The 17,894-nt window shown below is 38.7% G+C and overlaps 1 protein-coding gene across 1 annotated transcript in view; it reads left to right on the top strand.

Moving 5' to 3' along the window:
* FAM91A1 (family with sequence similarity 91 member A1) overlaps positions 1-3,514 on the top strand; it is a 42,641-nt gene extending 39,127 nt beyond the window's left edge. The window contains exon 24 of the mRNA XM_082674390.1: positions 577-3,514. Coding sequence (XP_082530516.1) covers positions 577-762 — 186 coding nt within the window. The 3' untranslated portion in view covers positions 763-3,514. The remainder of the gene's footprint in view (positions 1-576) is intronic.
* Positions 3,515-17,894: the final 14,380 nt, after the last annotated feature.

Genomic DNA, 17,894 nt, shown 5'->3' with positions numbered 1-17,894 from the left:
TAAATGTGAGGAAGGATTGAGGCTGTGATGAGGAAGGGAAGGATAAAGAATAGTTTTCCTATTTCTTGACTAGTTTGAGTAGGGGAGGCTGGGGAGGAACCAGTGGGGGAAAATTTGAGAGTTTGCTTATGGACATGCTAAGTGTGGAATTTATGGTGAAACATCCAAGAACAGATGTTGGATAGGTGGAGGTTTGAGCCTGGAGTTCTGGGGAGAAGTCTGCTGAATGTGTGAATCTGAGAGCCCTGGGAGTGGATGGATTGTTCTGTTGCTTAATGTTGTGTGAGGGTTTTTGTCTAAGAATTAACTTTTTCTTATCCCATATTCTCATAGCGTGTTATTTCTGTTTATTTCAAAGCACTTGTCATCATCTGAGTGTATTAGTCATTTCTGCACGTTAATACCTATCATTGATTATTTTGGGTTTGTGAGGTACAACTTTGCATCTCCTATAGTGCTTTGCCATTCCATAAACATTTCTTAGGTAATCAAGGTCTCTATTTCTCATTAGCTACATGAAGTGGTTTGGTAAAGTGTTGAATAGAATTTTTTTTCTCTTGTTTCTTGATCTTTTAGGAAGGTGCTTCAACACTGGATATTCACACTGAGGCCAGTTTTCCAAGTTTGCTTTCACAGTCATCCTGTGCTGACATGGGAGTCCCACTTCCTGCAAAGAACTTAGTATTTAAAGATGGCATCTTAACAGAGTGGAGTGGACGTTCACCTTCCTCACTTCTTATTGCTAATCTCCATTTGCAATAATTTGGTTACATCATTTGTTGCTCACACTTTCTGCCATTTTTCTTTCTTAACATTAGCTTTATATTGCCAGCCACTAAAAAGCATCCTGCTGCTGCAGTGCAGTTCATGCTTAACTGATGTTAAAGTTAAAGTTTGGGGAACATGTTCATGTTTTCTGAAGTTTTCCTCATTATTGCACCTCCTAAAGCAAAGAAGAGCTTTTTAGCAGTCTGCACTGTATTTTTTATCTTGAGACAATCTGCGTTTCTTTTATAAAACTGAGGATATACTTTATAGGCTTTATGATGACTGTTATGTTTAAAAGCAGTCACTATGAATATTGCAGTGGTAATTTTATATGTTAGTTTATCAAACATAAATCTTGTTTAGTTTTATATTTTGTTACCTACTCTTTAGGGGATCGTGGGAAGAGGTAGAACTCTTCCTCTGAAAAGGCTTCTTGGTATTTAAAGTAGCAAAACTATAAAATGATAAACATCCATTATTGAGAGGTGATCTGATGGGGCATTAAGAATTGCTGTGGATGTTTGTAAATTATGTGTATCGGTTGAACATTGTTGGAGGTATGTAAATCAGCATAGTTATGTATGGCTTAACCTTGATTTAGAAGGTCTTAACTCAGACTATGACTATACATTGACATCTCATAAGAAGCTTTGGAAAACATTCTATTTTTAAACAACATTTATATGTGGACTTCAGTTGTCGCTCATTTTGGGCTTTATATTTTCATAGAGTCTTTATGGAAAAATAGAATTTATTTTCCACTCTTGTAGCTGTGACTGCTGCACGTTTTCTCCCTGATTTATTTTTTGTTTAGTAGCTCTACCCATGAATGTTATGGAATTGGATTTGATGTTTTCAAACCAAGGATTTTGATTTCAGCTTAGAATTACATATTAGAGGCATTAAGGCTATGTCTTCTGATCAGAACACTTTAGTGGTAAACCTACTGTGAGGACATAAGCAATCCGGATCTTAAGTTTATGTGACTAGTTTTAGAGGAAATGATAAAGAAAAATTGAGTAATTTCAAAATGTTTCTTGAGTCATTGATTCTTTTAGTATCTCAAATGTTGAATAGAATAATTGGAATCACTTTTTAGATTTTACAAGTTACCTTCCTTGGGAAGTTTGTGCAGTGTTATATAGTTTAGTTTAGCTCTTCTCATAGGATAATGGTTTGCTAGTTTAAAACTAACCAAACTAACTGGTCAAACAACATATATCTAAAATATTTAAAGCATTAGAAAATTTGGGAAGGTTAAACCTAAACATTTTTGCTGATAATTTTTGTTATTTATAGAACTGACATTTGTTTATTTAACATACTTCTGGAAGTATGTGTCTTTCTTCAAACTGTTAACATAACCATGCATTCAGTACTGTCGCCTCCCTATTGAATATTTTGGAGCAGGTTACCTGTGGCACAGTCAGTGCTGTGTTTGGGTAAATGCAGTAATGTTTAGTATTCTACTTTGTCTTAATATGAGGTAGAAACCAAGTGTATGTTATAAATGTTTGTGTATAAAAGGAAAAATACTAATATTAAAATAATTCCTTATAACTGTGAATCACTCATTTATTTTTCCAATAATTGATATTGTACATTCCTAGTGCTGTTAGGTATATATGTAACTTTTACAGTTTTTCAACTGAAAGTTGTAAGTATTTCATTTGATCAGGGCTCTTTAATCTCATTTTCATTTGCTTTGTTCAGATTAACTGTAGTTATTTATTTCTGTTATTAACAAGCTTAGCCTACGGTAATGACATGTACACTAATAAAGCATTGAATGTTTGTAGTTGTTGGTAGTGAACCCAGTTGTTGGTGAATTTAAAACTTAAAATATGGGAGTGATTTGCTGCTATATTTCCTTTGAGAGCTAACAGAGGAGGAAATAGAACCTAATAAATGATCATGAATTTTAGGGAAAGTACTGAAAAAACATGTAGTCAACTCCGGTTTCTCATGTGAATGAGGAAAGATTCTGATTCCCAGGTGAAGACCTCTCATACTTGTAAGGATGGAGAATCTGCATTTTTAAAGCTGTTATTAGCAAAATGTGAAAGCCACTTTTATGCTTTACTTTGTGAATTTGGCTTTGTTTCATTCATACATTAACTCATGTAAAGATGCATCTCTTAAATCTTGTGTTGATCCTATTCAACAAAAAGGTAATAAATACAGAATTTATTATTTGCCAAAGAAAATTTGTGAAAGAATTTTTATCCAGTTTTTCTGCAAATGTTTAAAGCAATTTCATTTGGCTTTATGCTGCCTCCCCTCTTTTCTGCCCTTAAAGTAGCTTAAACCATTGGCAAACTTCAGAAACCAAGAGAAAAAAAGAAATATAAAAAAGGACAGAGTTTAGTATGGTACAATTTCACCTATCACATATGTCTAAAGAAATGTAACTTTATGTTGTTAAAAAAATATATGATCGTTTGATTTTCTTGATTCCTTTTTTTCTTTTAAAGTGTGTAATCAGATACTTTATTTGTTTTTTGGGGGGGAATATTGGTTTCTTTTAGTTGTTTCCAGTTTTCTTTGCCATTTGTGTTTCTCTTTTATGTTCAGTGTTTCAAATACGGTTTGTATTTAAAGATTTTAAAATACCAAAACTGTAACTGAGCACCGTGGATTTTTTTCTGATATGCTGTGAATATTATACAGTGAAATGTATAAAGTGTTGTCAATTTGATTATTGACACATATAATATGTTTACAAATAAACTGTGGTGTTGGTCAAGTTGCTGTGAAAATGTGTATAATCTTCTGTAAGCCCCTTCCTTAATTTTAAATACAGGCATGCTTTCAGTGCTGACATTTTCCTATACTTTAAAAAAGTATTTTTTATTTTATAATAATATTTTTATTTTATAATAATTTTAGATTAGCAGAAAAATTGCAAAGGTGGTCCGGAGATATTCCCTATATCCTTCCATGAGCTTCCACTAATGTTTACAACTTATGTAAACTATGGCACATCTGTCAAAACTCAGAAATTAACATTGGTACAATAGTATTTACTAAACTATAGACTTCATTTGGTTTTCACCCATTTTCCTCTCATGTTCTCCTGTTCCAGGACCCCGTCCAGGATTCCACGTTGCATTTATTTACTCATCACTGCCGCCTTGGTCTTCACCGATCTGTGACAGTTTCTCAGTCTTTCATGACCATGACACTGTGAAGAGCACTAGTTGGTGATTTGGTAGGATGTCCCTCAACGTGGGTATGTCTGGTGTTTTATCATGATTAAACTTGAGGTTGTGCTTTATCAGGAGGGATATAGCACAGCGGTCCTGTGCCCTTCCACACTGTATTATATCATGGGGTACATAATGTTAATAGGCATTATTGGTGATGTTCCTTCATTGGTTAAGGTGGTGTCTGCTAGGTTTTTCCACTGTAAAGTACCATTTTTCCCACTTTCCATACTCTTTTTTTTTTTTGAAGTGAATTACTAAGTCTAGTCCACACTCAAAGGGAAGGAGTAATATCTATATATATTCTCTACAAATTTTCTTAAAGATTTGTTCCTTTCCCCTGTTTATTTGATCATTTATTTATATTAGTATGCAATCATGGCTATTTATTTTATACTTTGGGTTAAAATCCAGTAGAGTTGTTGTTTATTTTGTTGTGCAAATTGTTTTAGCTTTGCCTATTGGGAACTCTTTGAAGTTGGCTCCTAAATCCTTCTGGTGTACCCTCGTCTTTTTTTTTTTTTTTTTTTTTTGACCATAGTCTTACTTTATAGCACTGCAGGTATTATCTGGATGCCAGCCCTAGAATTAGCCTATTTCTCCAAGGAACCCTGGTTCCTTTCATTGCAGAATGGTACTTAGTAACCAGGATTGTGGTTTAGGTGTGCTTGCTGCCACTGCATCTACAACTTCCCAGTGAAATGACCTAAGAGATATAAATATGTATACTAACAAATATGTAGGTACACATCTCTATAATTATTTTTAGATCCATCTATCTGTATGTATATTAAACTGATTCTCATCTAGCACTACAGGGTTCATTCTAGTTATGCCTCTTTGCTTGTTCATAACTTCTTTCTCTGAGGGTGAGAAACCTGGCTCTTTTTATCTACAATTTATTTGCTTATTTGTTCAACCCTAGAATACTTATAAAGTGGTTTCAGAATAGTTAACGTTGTACCCCTGTGAGAAACAAATTGACCAACTAGGGTATAGTGTTTAAGTACTTTGTTTTGTCTTTAGCCTTATAGTATTCACTCATTTTCCAAAGTAACTTAGTTCAGCTCATTTTATTCCCCACTCCCTTCATTGAAGTTATGTCATACATTTGTAAAACAGATTTATTTGTCACACTCTGAATTCCATCTGGGATCTCTCAACATCCATGCTGATTTTTCACTAGGAAAATTTACTCTGCGTCGTCTTTGACAAACGCAGTCATGTGTCCACTGTCTCAGTACTATACAGAACGGTTCGATCACCCTAAAAATTCCCCTTTGTACTCAACCCCTCACCTCACCCCTCACAACCACTTATCTGTTCCATTCCTATAATTTTGCTTTTCCCAGAATGTCATACACATGGTGGAATTGTACAATTTGTAGCCTTTGCGTCTAGCCTCTTTTGCATAGCAAAATGCATTTTAAATTCATACACGTTGTGTGAATCAATAGCTCTGTTTTTTCTATTGCTTAGTATTTCATTGTATGGATGTATTAAGATTTGTTTATCATTTAACATTCATGTTCAGGTTTTAATACAAACAATTCATTTTGCTTGGGTAAATACCGACGAGTGGGATTGCTGAGTCATTGGTAAGTGTGTATTTAACTTTATAAAAACTGCCAAACTGTCTTCCAAAGTGAGTGACTGTGCCATTTTGCATTCCCACCAGCAGTGAATGAGGGTTCCCACTGCAATGGTATCTCATTGTAGTTGAAATAACTAATTTTCCCAGTGAAAAATGATGTTGGGCATCTTTTCATGCGCTTATTTGCCATTCATATATCTTCTTTGGTGAGGTATCTGTTCGGATTTGTTGCTCATATTTTAAAAACTAGGTGTTAACTGAGTTTTAAGAGTTCAGTAAGTATTTGAGTACACGTCTTTTATCAGATACGTGTTTTGCAGATATTTTTTCCCAGTCTAGCTTGTCTTTTCATTCTCTTAATGTCTTTTAAAGTAAAGAACAAAAGTTTTTAATTTTGACAATGTCTGGTTTCTTGGTTTGGGTTTTTTTTTTTTAACGGATTGTGCTTTTGATGCTGTTATCAAAAAACTCATCACCAAACCCAAGGTGCAGAGTTTTCATTTTCTTCTAAAAGTTTTATAGTTTTATGTTTAGGTCTTTGACCCATTTGAGCTAATTTTAATACGTGGTATTTTAATATGCGGTATGAGATACAGGGTTATATTTTCTTCACTGAATTGCCATGACACCTTTGTCAAAAATCAGTTGATGATCCTATAGAGACAAAGTAGATCAGTAGTTGCCTGGGGTGGAAATGGGGGGGTGGTGACTGCAAATGGGTATAAGGCATCTTCTTGGAGTGCTGGAAATGGAAAATTGGATTGCGGTGATTGATGGTGTGCAACTCTTAAGTTTACCCAAAAAAATTGCATTGTACACTTAAATCAAGTAAATTTTATCATATGTAAATTATACTTCAGTAAAGTGGTTTGAAAAAATCAATTGGCATTTTTTTGTGTGCATCTATTTCTGGGCTCTCAGTTCTGTTTCATTGATCAATGTGTCTGTCCTTTTAATACCATGCTGAAATTGGATCCTGTTAGTCATCCAACTTTGTTGTTTTTAGAATTGATTTTGGCTCTTTTAGTTCCTTTGCCTTTCCATATAAATTTTAGAAACAGCTTTTCAGCATCTACACACAAGCCTGCAAAGATTTTAATCAAAATTATATTGAATCTATAGATCAAATGGAGGAGGATTGATATCCTAACAAATATCTCTCCATTTATTTATAACTTCTTTGATTTTTGTTGGTCACTCTTTTGCAGGTTTCTTTTTTTTTTCTTTTTTGAAAGGTTTTGAACTACAAATTAAATTTCTTTAATAGCTCTATTCCTATTAGCTATTTCTTCTTGAGTGAGTTTTGGTAGTTTGTGTCTTTCGAGGAATTGGTCTGTCTCCTCTAGATTACTGAGTTTATGGGCATTTATTTTTCATAGTGTACTCTTACTGTTCTTTTATTTAGTGGGATTAGAATAGGAAGATAAAAAGATGAAGTGAGATAAACCCCAAAGAGAAAGTGGCTAAGAATGATCCAGAACAGATGAAAGATGGGAATCCAGAGATACAGGAATCCAGTGCATAGTATATATATCAATAATGTTCATCAGTAATGAACTCAGAAAACAATTCAATTACATCATCAAAGTACTTGGAGAAAATGACTGTTGACCTAACAATTGTGAATCTGGCAAAACTATCTTTCAGGAACAAATGTGAAAAAGACATTTTCAAATATAAAAAACCAAGTTTATCATTAGACTAACCTCAAAAAAAAATTCAAATAAGTTTTTCCACAAGGCATGTCTGTTATATGAGAAGGAATGCTGAGCAAAGATGTTGATTAATCTTAAACTTCTTTTCTGAATGAAAATAATATGATATTTAATTTGGGAAAGTAAAGAAATAGGGCTAAAATCCTAAAAAATAAAGTCATGTGAGTCAGGAGAAGATTACATAGAGTTAAAGCACTCTAAGCTCATATTGTTCAGAGTGTGAATAATATTCTTTCATCTGTACATTCAGTACTAATTGTACATTTACTATCATGTCTACTGATACTGTTTTAGTAAAGGGGCGGATCAGTGAATAAGACAAATTCTGGTCTTCATGGAGTTTACATTGTAGTTAGTGGAGACAGTAAGCAAAGTAAGTAAATTGTATAGCAGGTTAGAAGGTGATAATTGCTATGGGGAAAAAAAATGGTGAGAAGGATGGGAAACACTAGGAATTGGAATTACACTTTATCAGTAGCTGGCCAGAGAAGACCTCAATGAGACGGTGACATTTAAGCAAAGACTTAAAGAGAATGTGGGCCATGTAGACATCTGGGGAAGAGTGTTCCAGGGAGAGGAAACAGTATGCAAAGGCTCACAGGTAGAAGCATGCCTGGCATGTCCAAGGAACTTCAAGATGTGATGAGACTGGGGTAAAGGGAGCTGGAGTAAATTGTGTTGGATAGATAATGGTGGCAGTCTGCTTTGAAATGGTTTGTTGATTTTGTATGTTTTGCTCATGAGAAAAAAGTATGAATGGCTTTCATTTTCCAAGCAGGCATCTGCTGAATCCCAGACAGGACAGTCAAGTCAAAACCGACCTTTAGGCCATTCCTGCTCTCTGTCTTTTGAACACCATTGAAAATCCAGAATGCCAAAAGGGCACAGCTGCCGGATTAAACTTTTAGCTTCATCTCTTAGTGTTTTTATTAGCTGGTGTTTAAAAAATCACCGTCCAGGTCTCTGGAGTGTTGGCATTAGGACCCAGGCAAAGCGCAGAAGTTGTGTTGAAAGCTCAAGAGTCCGGACTGCTGAGGACCTGAGTTGTTTCAGTAGCTTCTGTTAATATTTGTTTGCAGCCTTTTCTCTTCCGGTGGGTGGCAGTATTTCACTTTTGAATCCTCCTTTCTCTGAGGGAATTAACTTGCATGAGGACAGCACAGAGTAAGCACCTCTTCACCCATCACCCCCAGTCCTGTTAACTGTGGGTTGAGTTCGTTTGGAAAACTACTCGGAAAACTGGAGGACTTACTCCTACAGGTTGATTATGAATAAATTTCCAGAGAAGGTATCTCACTGCAGGAGCGTCTGACTCAGCCCCGGCATTACAGAGTGAGAACAGAAGGGTGGATCTGGGGCTTAGAGACAACAGTCAGCCTGGTGGTGGCAGGGGTGTTACTGAGCCTCAAAGATGAACACTTATTCCATCATTTTTTAAATTCATTTAAGAAAATGTTTCAGATGTATTTGATTTCTATTGCTATGTATTAATTACCAAAAAAGTAGTGGCTTAAAACAACATCCATTTATTTCTCCCCCCTCTGGGGGTCTGCAGTCCTAGCATGGCGTGGCTGGGTTCTCTGCTCAAGAGTCCCAGGTGCAGAGTCAGGGTGGCAGGAGTCCTCCTCTGGGGCTCCGGGCCTCCGCTAAGCTCACACAGTTATGGCAGGGTTCAGATCCTTGCCCTCCCTGTTTCCTTGACCATCTGCCTGCCGTCTGGAGCTACTTGCAGCTCCTAAAGCCTGCCTGCTTTCCCAGACACAGTCCCCTTCTAGCTCTAAAGCCCTGGGGAATCTTTCCTGTGTTGAATCCTTCTAACCCTGTGACTCTCTGACTTCCCTGTCTGACCTCCAGACCGGATTGAAAGCTTCCTGTGCTTAGGTCAGGCCCCAGATCTCCTATTTTACCTTAACTGCATCTGCAAAAATGTGAGCAGATAAGGTAGGGGGTCCCCAGAGAAGGAGAAACAGGCATGGCTTGCTTGACATAAGAGAAGCCATTTTTGGCCTAAGCCATTTTGTGATCTAAGCCTGGCCACAATGCTTATCCTTGAACAGGTGTCAGTAATAATGATCTTAAGAGAACAAAAGGGCAAACTTACCAGGCAAGAGAAGTAACAATAGCAAAGATAATGTAACGGTGGTGAAGACTCCCAGTGAAGACTCCCAGTTCTGTTTCAATAGTAAAGATTAGCCTGAAGCCTCAACCACCAGAACTGGAACCTAAGGGATCATGTTGACCTTTTCTAACCCTCCTGACTTCAATCAACTACAGCTTGGACTCTGTCCATTGCCCAAGCCCATTCATGAATATGCTCGTACCTTTAGCTTAAAACGTTCCCAATTTTGCTACTCTAGGAGACACTGCTTTGAGAAAGATTCTCAGTGTTTTCCTTACTTGCTGCAAATGATAAGTCCTTTCTTCTGTTGCTCTTTGGCTTGGTTGTGTCCTTTGGCTTGACACCCACCAAGAGGCAAACCCAGTTTTCAGGTAACATTTTGACCTGCCCTGACAGTGGGCTGAGCATACTTCTGGGGCTGAGGATACATTTAGGGAGAGAGACATCGGTACTTGGGGTGGGAAGGCAGCAGAGTTCACAGGAGCTGAGGCTGCAGGTGGCCTTAGGGTCGGCCAAGGGAATATCACCGGGGCTTGTGACACTGGGTTTGTCTGGGGAAAAGTGTGCTGTGATTTTCACTTGGCGCTTGCACAGGGCCCCCTGTTTGGGAGCTTCATGAGAGGGAGTGTCCTGGGCTATGTCTACAAGTCGGCTGTCTTCTTGGTCTGCCCTGGATTAAACCAAGTCATGCTTGGAGCAGCAGACCCTGTCCACAACCCATGGTCTACCCTTCTGGTGGTCCCCCTTCTTTGCCAGTGTGTTCATGGAGGCACTTGGGGAAGGGATCTCGGCATGAGTTAGCCCCTACTCCAACCCAAGGGAGTCGATCGTGACTGATCTAAATTGGTTTGATCATGTCACCTCTGTCCTTTAATTGGTCTAAGAGTGGCCATGTGATCCAATTCTGGCTGATGAAATATTAGGGAAGGTCTGCTGGGGAGGGCACCCCTCCCGAAGGACAAGCAAAGCCTTGTGAGTGAGAAGATTTTTGTCCCTCCCCTTCTTCCTATCTGGAACTTGGATGTAATGTCTGGAGGTGCAGCAACCTTCTTATGACCGTGAGTGTCAAGCATACAACAAAAACCAACAAGTAAGGATGGTAGTGCAGAAAATAGAGCCAGGATCACTGGTATTATCCTTAAGCAGCTGAACCAATGTCAGCAACTTCTGGATTCTGTGTTACGTGACAAAAATTACCCCCATTTAAGTCATTCTGAATTAGATTATTATTTGCAGTGAAAGTATTTTTTTAAAGTACAAATTAGGAAATAAAGAATTATAGCACATAAACTCTTAAAATTAAAAAAATTAAAACTTATTTTAACTTAGGTCCATCATTATTTAATTACTATAATCTAATTTTAGATACACATATATAATTTAAAATTATACTTGTAATTAATTATGTTAATATAGTTTAATTTAATATAAATTAAACTTATTATTCACTATTCAAGGAAATAGTCCAACCCATTACCTATTTCATACCTAGACATCAGCCTCTGGTAGAGCATTTCCAGCTCTTGGACATGGCTGTGGCTAAGTTACATTTCGAAAATCTGACAGCAGAAGTGCTATGGGGTGGGCACCAAACAACGAGTAGAAAACATGAGCTGAGCACTTACTATGTATAAGACATGTGCCGGCGGCTCTGCAGGCATTATTTCATCCTCGTGATGATCATACAGAATCAACAGTACCATGATTATCTCTATTTTGCAGGAGGCTCACCTAAGTTCAGGAGTGCTACGTACAGAAAGTAAGAGGTGAAGCTGGGCAACATGATATCTGCTACAGGAAGAGGCCAGACCGTCTCAGGGTCCATTCTGTGGCTGAAGGTCTTGTAGGAGTTTGAATAGACAGGAATGGTGAGAAGTGAGTCATCTTATGCAAAACTCAAAGACTGGGCCAGAGCAGGCAGGGCCATAGTCACAGGGTGAACGTGGTCAGTTTTCTACACAACAGCATCATTTGTCATACTGTTGATTTGAATTTTATAGATTATTTGTATACACGTTGACTATAAAACTCTATGAGATTTAGAGGCATAAGAATTCGCTGCCCACATATTTAAGTAACATTATACTAAAAAATCGTTTTCATGAACAGTAAGAGTCTGAAAGACTTTTTCCTTTTGAAAGGGAATGTGGACATGAATTACTCAAGTGTGAGAAATGAGCTAGCGGAGAGAGATGGAGGCGGGGCGGGGGTGGGAGGAACATGTTAGGCAAAGGAAGAGCCAATGAAAAGCTTCAAAATGAGGGGGAACGTACATTGTTCAGAGGTCAACCAGCGACTCGGGCAGCATTCAGGCACGGATTTTAGAGCATTCCCTCTCTGGTTCTCTTCTTCTGGGGAATTCTTCCCTCCCTTTTCAGCAGCTGTTGTTGAACTGAATCCTATCCTCTGATTCTCCAGTAAATATGTGGGTTTTTAAAATGGTAGCTGTGCTTTGTAGAACTTAATTGGGGCATGTCTTCAATTAAAAAGCCATGAAAATTCATCCAGGGCTTTCCCTTCTCCTGAATTTCAACCTCTCCACCTTCGGCCAGTTTTGGGTCACTTAGCAGTGCTCCAAGGCAGTTTCTTTTTTTTTTTTTTTTTTTTAATTTTTATTTGTTACCTTGTTACCAAATGCCTGGTTTCATTGTTTAGATACAACTGAAGTGATTGACAATGTGTATAGTCACGCTTGTTCTCTTACACTAGCCTTATTTTACGATTTTTAATATCTGAATTATTCTACACAGACCTAGATTATCCATCAAGCATTGATTTACAATGTTGTGTTAGTTTCTGCTATACAGCAAAGTGAATACATGTATCAACTCTTTTTTTAGATTCTTTCCCCATATGGGTCATTACAGAGTATGGAGTAGAGTTCCTGTGCTATACAGTAGGTTCTTATTAGTTATCTATTTTATGTATAGTGTGAGCAGATTGTTCTTTGAGCTCTTGGAAGGTAAGCGTGATCTTACTCATTCTAACATTGTGTAGTCTCACTGAGGGTCTCACTCATGATTGATGGTCAAAATATATGTGTTGAGTTGATTTGAACACCGTAGAGTGTTGTGAAAGCAAAAAAGATGATAAGCCCTGTTTCTGAAAAGGGAATATATGAAATCAGAAGTATGAGTCTCTTAGAGAAGGGAATCGCATTTAGTTACAGGGAAAACGAAGTAAATCACTTGGATCTGTAAGTATTTTGTTTCTTGAGGTTCTATGTTTTATGTTCTTTCTCTGGACTTTCGAGATCACTGAAGGGACCCAGGGGGGCTGCACAAAGAACGTACCTTATAAATTAATCAGCTTGAGACAAAGTTCTTGTAATTAAACTCAACCATGGCCTTTTTTTTTTAAATCATTTTCTCCTTTACGTTTCCTGACATTTTCTATAAAGAGATAAAGATTCTCTTGTCAAATTGGTTTTTTTTTTCAGAGTCTATCTCTTATCCCTCTGAAATGTAAACTTCTATGCTTAATGGATAATCTAGGTCTGTGGAGATTAATTCAGATAAGAAAACTCGTAAAACAAGGCTAGTGTAAGAACAGTCGTGACTATATTCTACCCATTGTCAATCACTTCAGTTGCATCTAAACAATGAAACTGGGCATTTGGTAACAAGGTAACAATAATGAACTAGTTTTCTTTTTTTACTTTTTTTTTTTTCTGTTTAGAGTTAAATCATTTGTTTTTTGTGCTTAATAAAACCTCTGGTCTTCAAGAGAGAGATTTATAATTGCTGCCTTATCCTGCAGACGTTTTCAACAAATTTATATGAAAGTGTTTTGGACAGTTTCTAAGTGTAAACATATTGCCAGTTGTCATTCATCTGCAGTACTCAAAACATGCTGATTTTGTATTTGTCTGGCTTCTGTCATAGCAGCTGCAAGAAAGAAAATAAAAAAATCTGATGCTTGTGGTTCAACCATAGAAGGGGCTGACTGGACGAATATAAAACAGCCAGTGAAAAAGTTAGGCATTTAGTGTTTTTCTAAGACTCATAATGAAAACAAAGCAGCAATACCAGTACAGACTCTGGTTGTCATGGTGATGATTTTGACAATTTTTTCAAATCTAAAACATACAGAAGCCTAGGAACTGCCTCACAAGACACGTGATCCAAGGACGCCAGGCTCTCTGAGGCAGTGAAATTTATGTTTAGGAATTTTGGTTCAGGTGAGACAAGTCTTGTTTCGGTTTGCACCACTGTTCCTGAATCTCCATGTGTTCACCCACTGGAAACCTGTCCTTTTGGGTTTTTTTTTTTGAATGGAGTTTTCATGACACAAGCATGATTGATTAAATCTTTGGTCATTGGTGGTTAAATGCAATCTCCAGCCCCTCTTCCCTCCCAGGAGGTGGGGGGCCGGCAGTGTGAGGAGACTGAAAGTTCTCTAATCACATGAATGCCTCCCCTGGCCACCAGCCCCCATCCTTAGGTGACCTAGAGGCTTTCCCAAAAATTACCTCATTAACATAACAAAAGACCTTTATCACTCTCATCCGTTAGAAAATTCCAAGGATCTTAGGAGCTCTGTGCCAGAAAACGACCTGATCAGAATGAAGAAAGTGCAGCGATAAGAGTCTATAAAAGGCACCAGTTGTGCCTTAGTTCTCCTTTCACATTTTTGTTTGTATTTTTATAAAAGCCCTGTTCATTCTTTTCACCAAATTTAAACCAGGACCCAGGGCCGTTTCTACCAGAAGACGAAATTTTACTCCCCACACATTTCTCTCCTCCTATTCTTCTTGGCAAATTCTAGAAGTAGGTTTGCCAGATTGAGCAAATAAAAATACAAGGTGTCCAGTTAGGTTTGCTTTTAAATAGATAACAGTTTTTTCTTGTAAAAGTACACATTCCGTTTATCTGAAACTCAGACGTCATGTTATCCTATCCAATAAACTTTTTCTTTGCGGGCAGTGAATGACCTGATTTTGTTTGGGAATCTACCCTTTCTTAGGTGGATTTACTTCGGAAGTCAATCCTGATTGGGCTAAGTGAACCGTAGTAGTTCCATTCTCCTCCACAGAGACTGGTTTAAACATGGTATATGGTTCAATTCTTGACAGTGTGATTTGAGAACAAACCTACTGGTGTAGAGATTCTGGGAAAGGCTTCTTTGCTAGTTGAATAAAACACATAAGAAGAGCTGGCCTCTCTCATTCCTCTGGATTTTGTCCTGTCTAAATGTGACACCTGCAACCGTGGCAGCCATCTTGAGACCATGAGGGCAGCTAGACTGTGGGACAAAGGTAACTTTTTGAAGACGGCAGAGCGGAGAATTGGGAAGAACCTGGATCTCTAATGATGTCACTGATCCACTGAATTAGTTAAGCCTGAAGATACCTGACCTTGGAACTTCTTACTTGATGAGATAAAATTTCCTTATTGGGAGTTCCCCAGTGGTCTAGTGGTTAGGATGCGGCACTTTCAGTGGCCCGGGTTCAATCCCTGGTGGTTGGGGAACTGAGATCCCGCAAGCTGCATGGTGCAACCAAAAAAAAAAAAAAATTGTTTAAGGCATTTTGATTTGAGTTTTCTATTACATGTAACCCAGAGCACCCTAAATGATAAATTACTTATTAGACCAGAAAACTGAAGCTCAAATAGGTGAGATGAGTTACCCAATGTCTCCAAACAAGGAATTACTGGGGTTAAATTTGCCCACAGGGCTGTCCGACTTCTCTCTGTTATACCAGTTCAACCATTTCCTTATAGTTTGACTTTGGACAAATTCTACCACTTCTCTGAACTTTGACTTCCTTGCCTGTAAAGTAGGGATGTACCTCTTCCCTCACCGTGATGCATTAAAGATTGAAAGAAATAGTGTAAACAGAAAGGTCTGCATGAAGATGCCTAGTAAATTTCCTCCTTTTTTGCCCAGTTTGTGCTTTTATTCTTAGAAATATTCCTTTACTCCTTACTGTGAGAGGAGATGAATAGTCTTCTCATTTTAGAAAGGGCTGGCATTGGGCTTCCCTGGTGGCGCAGTGGTTGAGAATCTGCCTGCTAATGCAGGGGACACGGGTTCGAGCCCTGGTCTGGGAGGATCCCACATGCCGCGGAGCAACTAGGCCCGTGAGCCACAACTACTGAGCCTGCGCGTCTGGAGCCTGTGCTCCGCAACAAGAGAGGCCGCGACAGTGAGAGGCCCGCGCACTGCAATGAAGAGTGGCCCCTGCTCACTGCAACTAGAGAAAGCCCTCGCACAGAAACGAAGACCCAACACAGCCAAAATAAATAAATAAATTACTAAACTCCTACCCCCAACATCTTCTTTAAAAAAAAAAAAAAAAAGGCTGGCATAATTTAAGGACTTATAAAAAATAAGTAAACTTTCCCATTCCATGGAATTACTTAGACCCTTGAGTGTCTCACTGTTCATCGCACTTAATGAAGCTCATCAACTCAGTGAGTTCTTCAGACTATGGGGATCACTCACAAATATGTCCCCATGCTGAGCGTTTCCTTCCATCTTGTTACGGCTTTTCAGTCCAGCCATCGCTCATCTCTAGTTTTCACACTGTGGATGACAATCACAGTGGCGAATAGTGCCCAACAGCAGCCTAGAGGTAATGGTCCTTGGAACCATATATATACATTTTTTTTAAACAACAAAAATTTATTCTCTTATCGTCCTGGAGACCAGAAGTTGTAAATCAAGGTATCGGCAGGGCCGTGGTCCCTCCAGAGGTTCTAGGGGAGAATCCTTCCTTGCCTTTCCCTGTTTCGGGTGGCTCCAAGCAGTTCCTTGGCTCGTAGCTACATCACTCCAGTCTGTGCCTCCATCTTCGCGTGGCCTTCACCTCTGTGTGTCTCTCGTAAGGACACTGGTCAGAACCGTACTTAACTAAAGACAGAGGCTGGGACATTCGTTTTGAAGATACTGGCTAAGTGACCTTGGACAGGTTGCTTAATCATTCTGAGCTTCACTTTTCCTTATCAAGAAAATGGGAATAATAAGACTTAACCTCACAGACTGACGCAAGAATTACACAAGGTAAAGTGAGAGCTTCTGATGCCTAGAAAGTGAACAGAACATCGTCACTTTCAGTAAGTCCTACCAAACATACACAGCTCAACATTCTGTTAATATCACCTCTGCAGCAGCAGCATCAACTACCTAACTATTCCTTTTTACAAAAAAAAAAAATTCATAAAGAAGGGTTTTAGCTTTTCAGTCACACATCATTTCTCTTTAGAGATTGAGCAGTAATCAAATTTCCAGACCTTGTGTGTCCTGCAGGGGCATGAATCGGTCACAACTCAAACAGATCCTCCAGCAGCTTGCTGGCCCCTCACCAGCATCGCCAGTTTGAATAAAAACAGGAAAACCTCTGGGACTCTCCAAAAGCCCATCTTTGGCGTTTGAGTTAACTCGAAACCTGGGCACGTGATTATATTCCCTCCGACGTAGCCCCCTCTAAATTAACTGACCCCAGTTGAGATCACTCAGTCCATTTCAAAGGTTAAGAAAAAATGACAAAATAAATTGTTTTCCTAGAATCGATATAAAATGTGCTTCTGATGAGACGTTACGGAAGATAGACTAAAAGAATCCTGGCTAGTCACTCAGTATAGATTCTCTTACCCCTAAATCATTGCTCCAGCTGGACTGTATTTATGGAAGAGCCCCTCAACCCTTCCCTCTCTCTGCCCTCTTTATGAAATCAGAAGACTCAAATACAGTGTGTGTGTGTGATCTAAAATAAACATTCGCCAAACCCCAGGAAACTCTCTTGCACTCTTTCTGAACTACTGCCCCCCTCCAGAGGTAACTAGTATTCTGACCTCTATTACTTTGCCTTTTTGTATCTTTGAACTTCACATACATGGAATCATGCAGTTTGTACTCTTGTATTTGGTTTCTTTTGCTCATCAATATGTTTGTTAGAAATGATCCACATTTTTGCTTGTAGTCATAGTTTTTGTTTTGTTTTGTAAATAGAATTTATTAGTGGTTTTAAGATCACAGCAAAATTTAGTAGCTGGTACAGAGGAGCCCCATATACCCCCTGCCCCCCTCCCATCCCATGCATAGCTTCCCCCATAATCCACATCCCCCCTCAGACTGGTATTTTGTTACAATTGTCATGTAGCACAATGGTTTTCAATCAGGGCAGTACTGTTCTCTTAGGGACCACGCAGATGGAAAAGTGTGGTGCTGTCTTAATTGTGACAATCACTGGCTCACTACTGGGCAGGCAGTGGGCAGGGGTCGGGAATGGTAAAGGTCCTGGATTGTGCAGTGCAGCCCCACGAGAGAACAGCTAGCTCAAACTGTTCATTTTACAGGGGAGTTAAAGCCCAGGCGGAAAGATGCTTGTCTGAGATGACCTGGGAGAGGACACTGGCCCCAGGGTCCTCACTTCTCCAACACAAGATGCAGCAGTTAAGAGCACGGGCTCTGGAGTCAGATAACCTGGATTCAAATCCATAGTACATTGTGTTCTGTTTGTGTGACACTGCGCTAATTATTCATCTAAG

Source organism: Grampus griseus (genome assembly GCF_964374135.1).
Source record: "Grampus griseus genome assembly, chromosome: 17".
NCBI lineage: Eukaryota > Metazoa > Chordata > Mammalia > Artiodactyla > Delphinidae > Grampus > Grampus griseus.
This window is presented reverse-complemented; position numbering and strand designations above follow the sequence as displayed.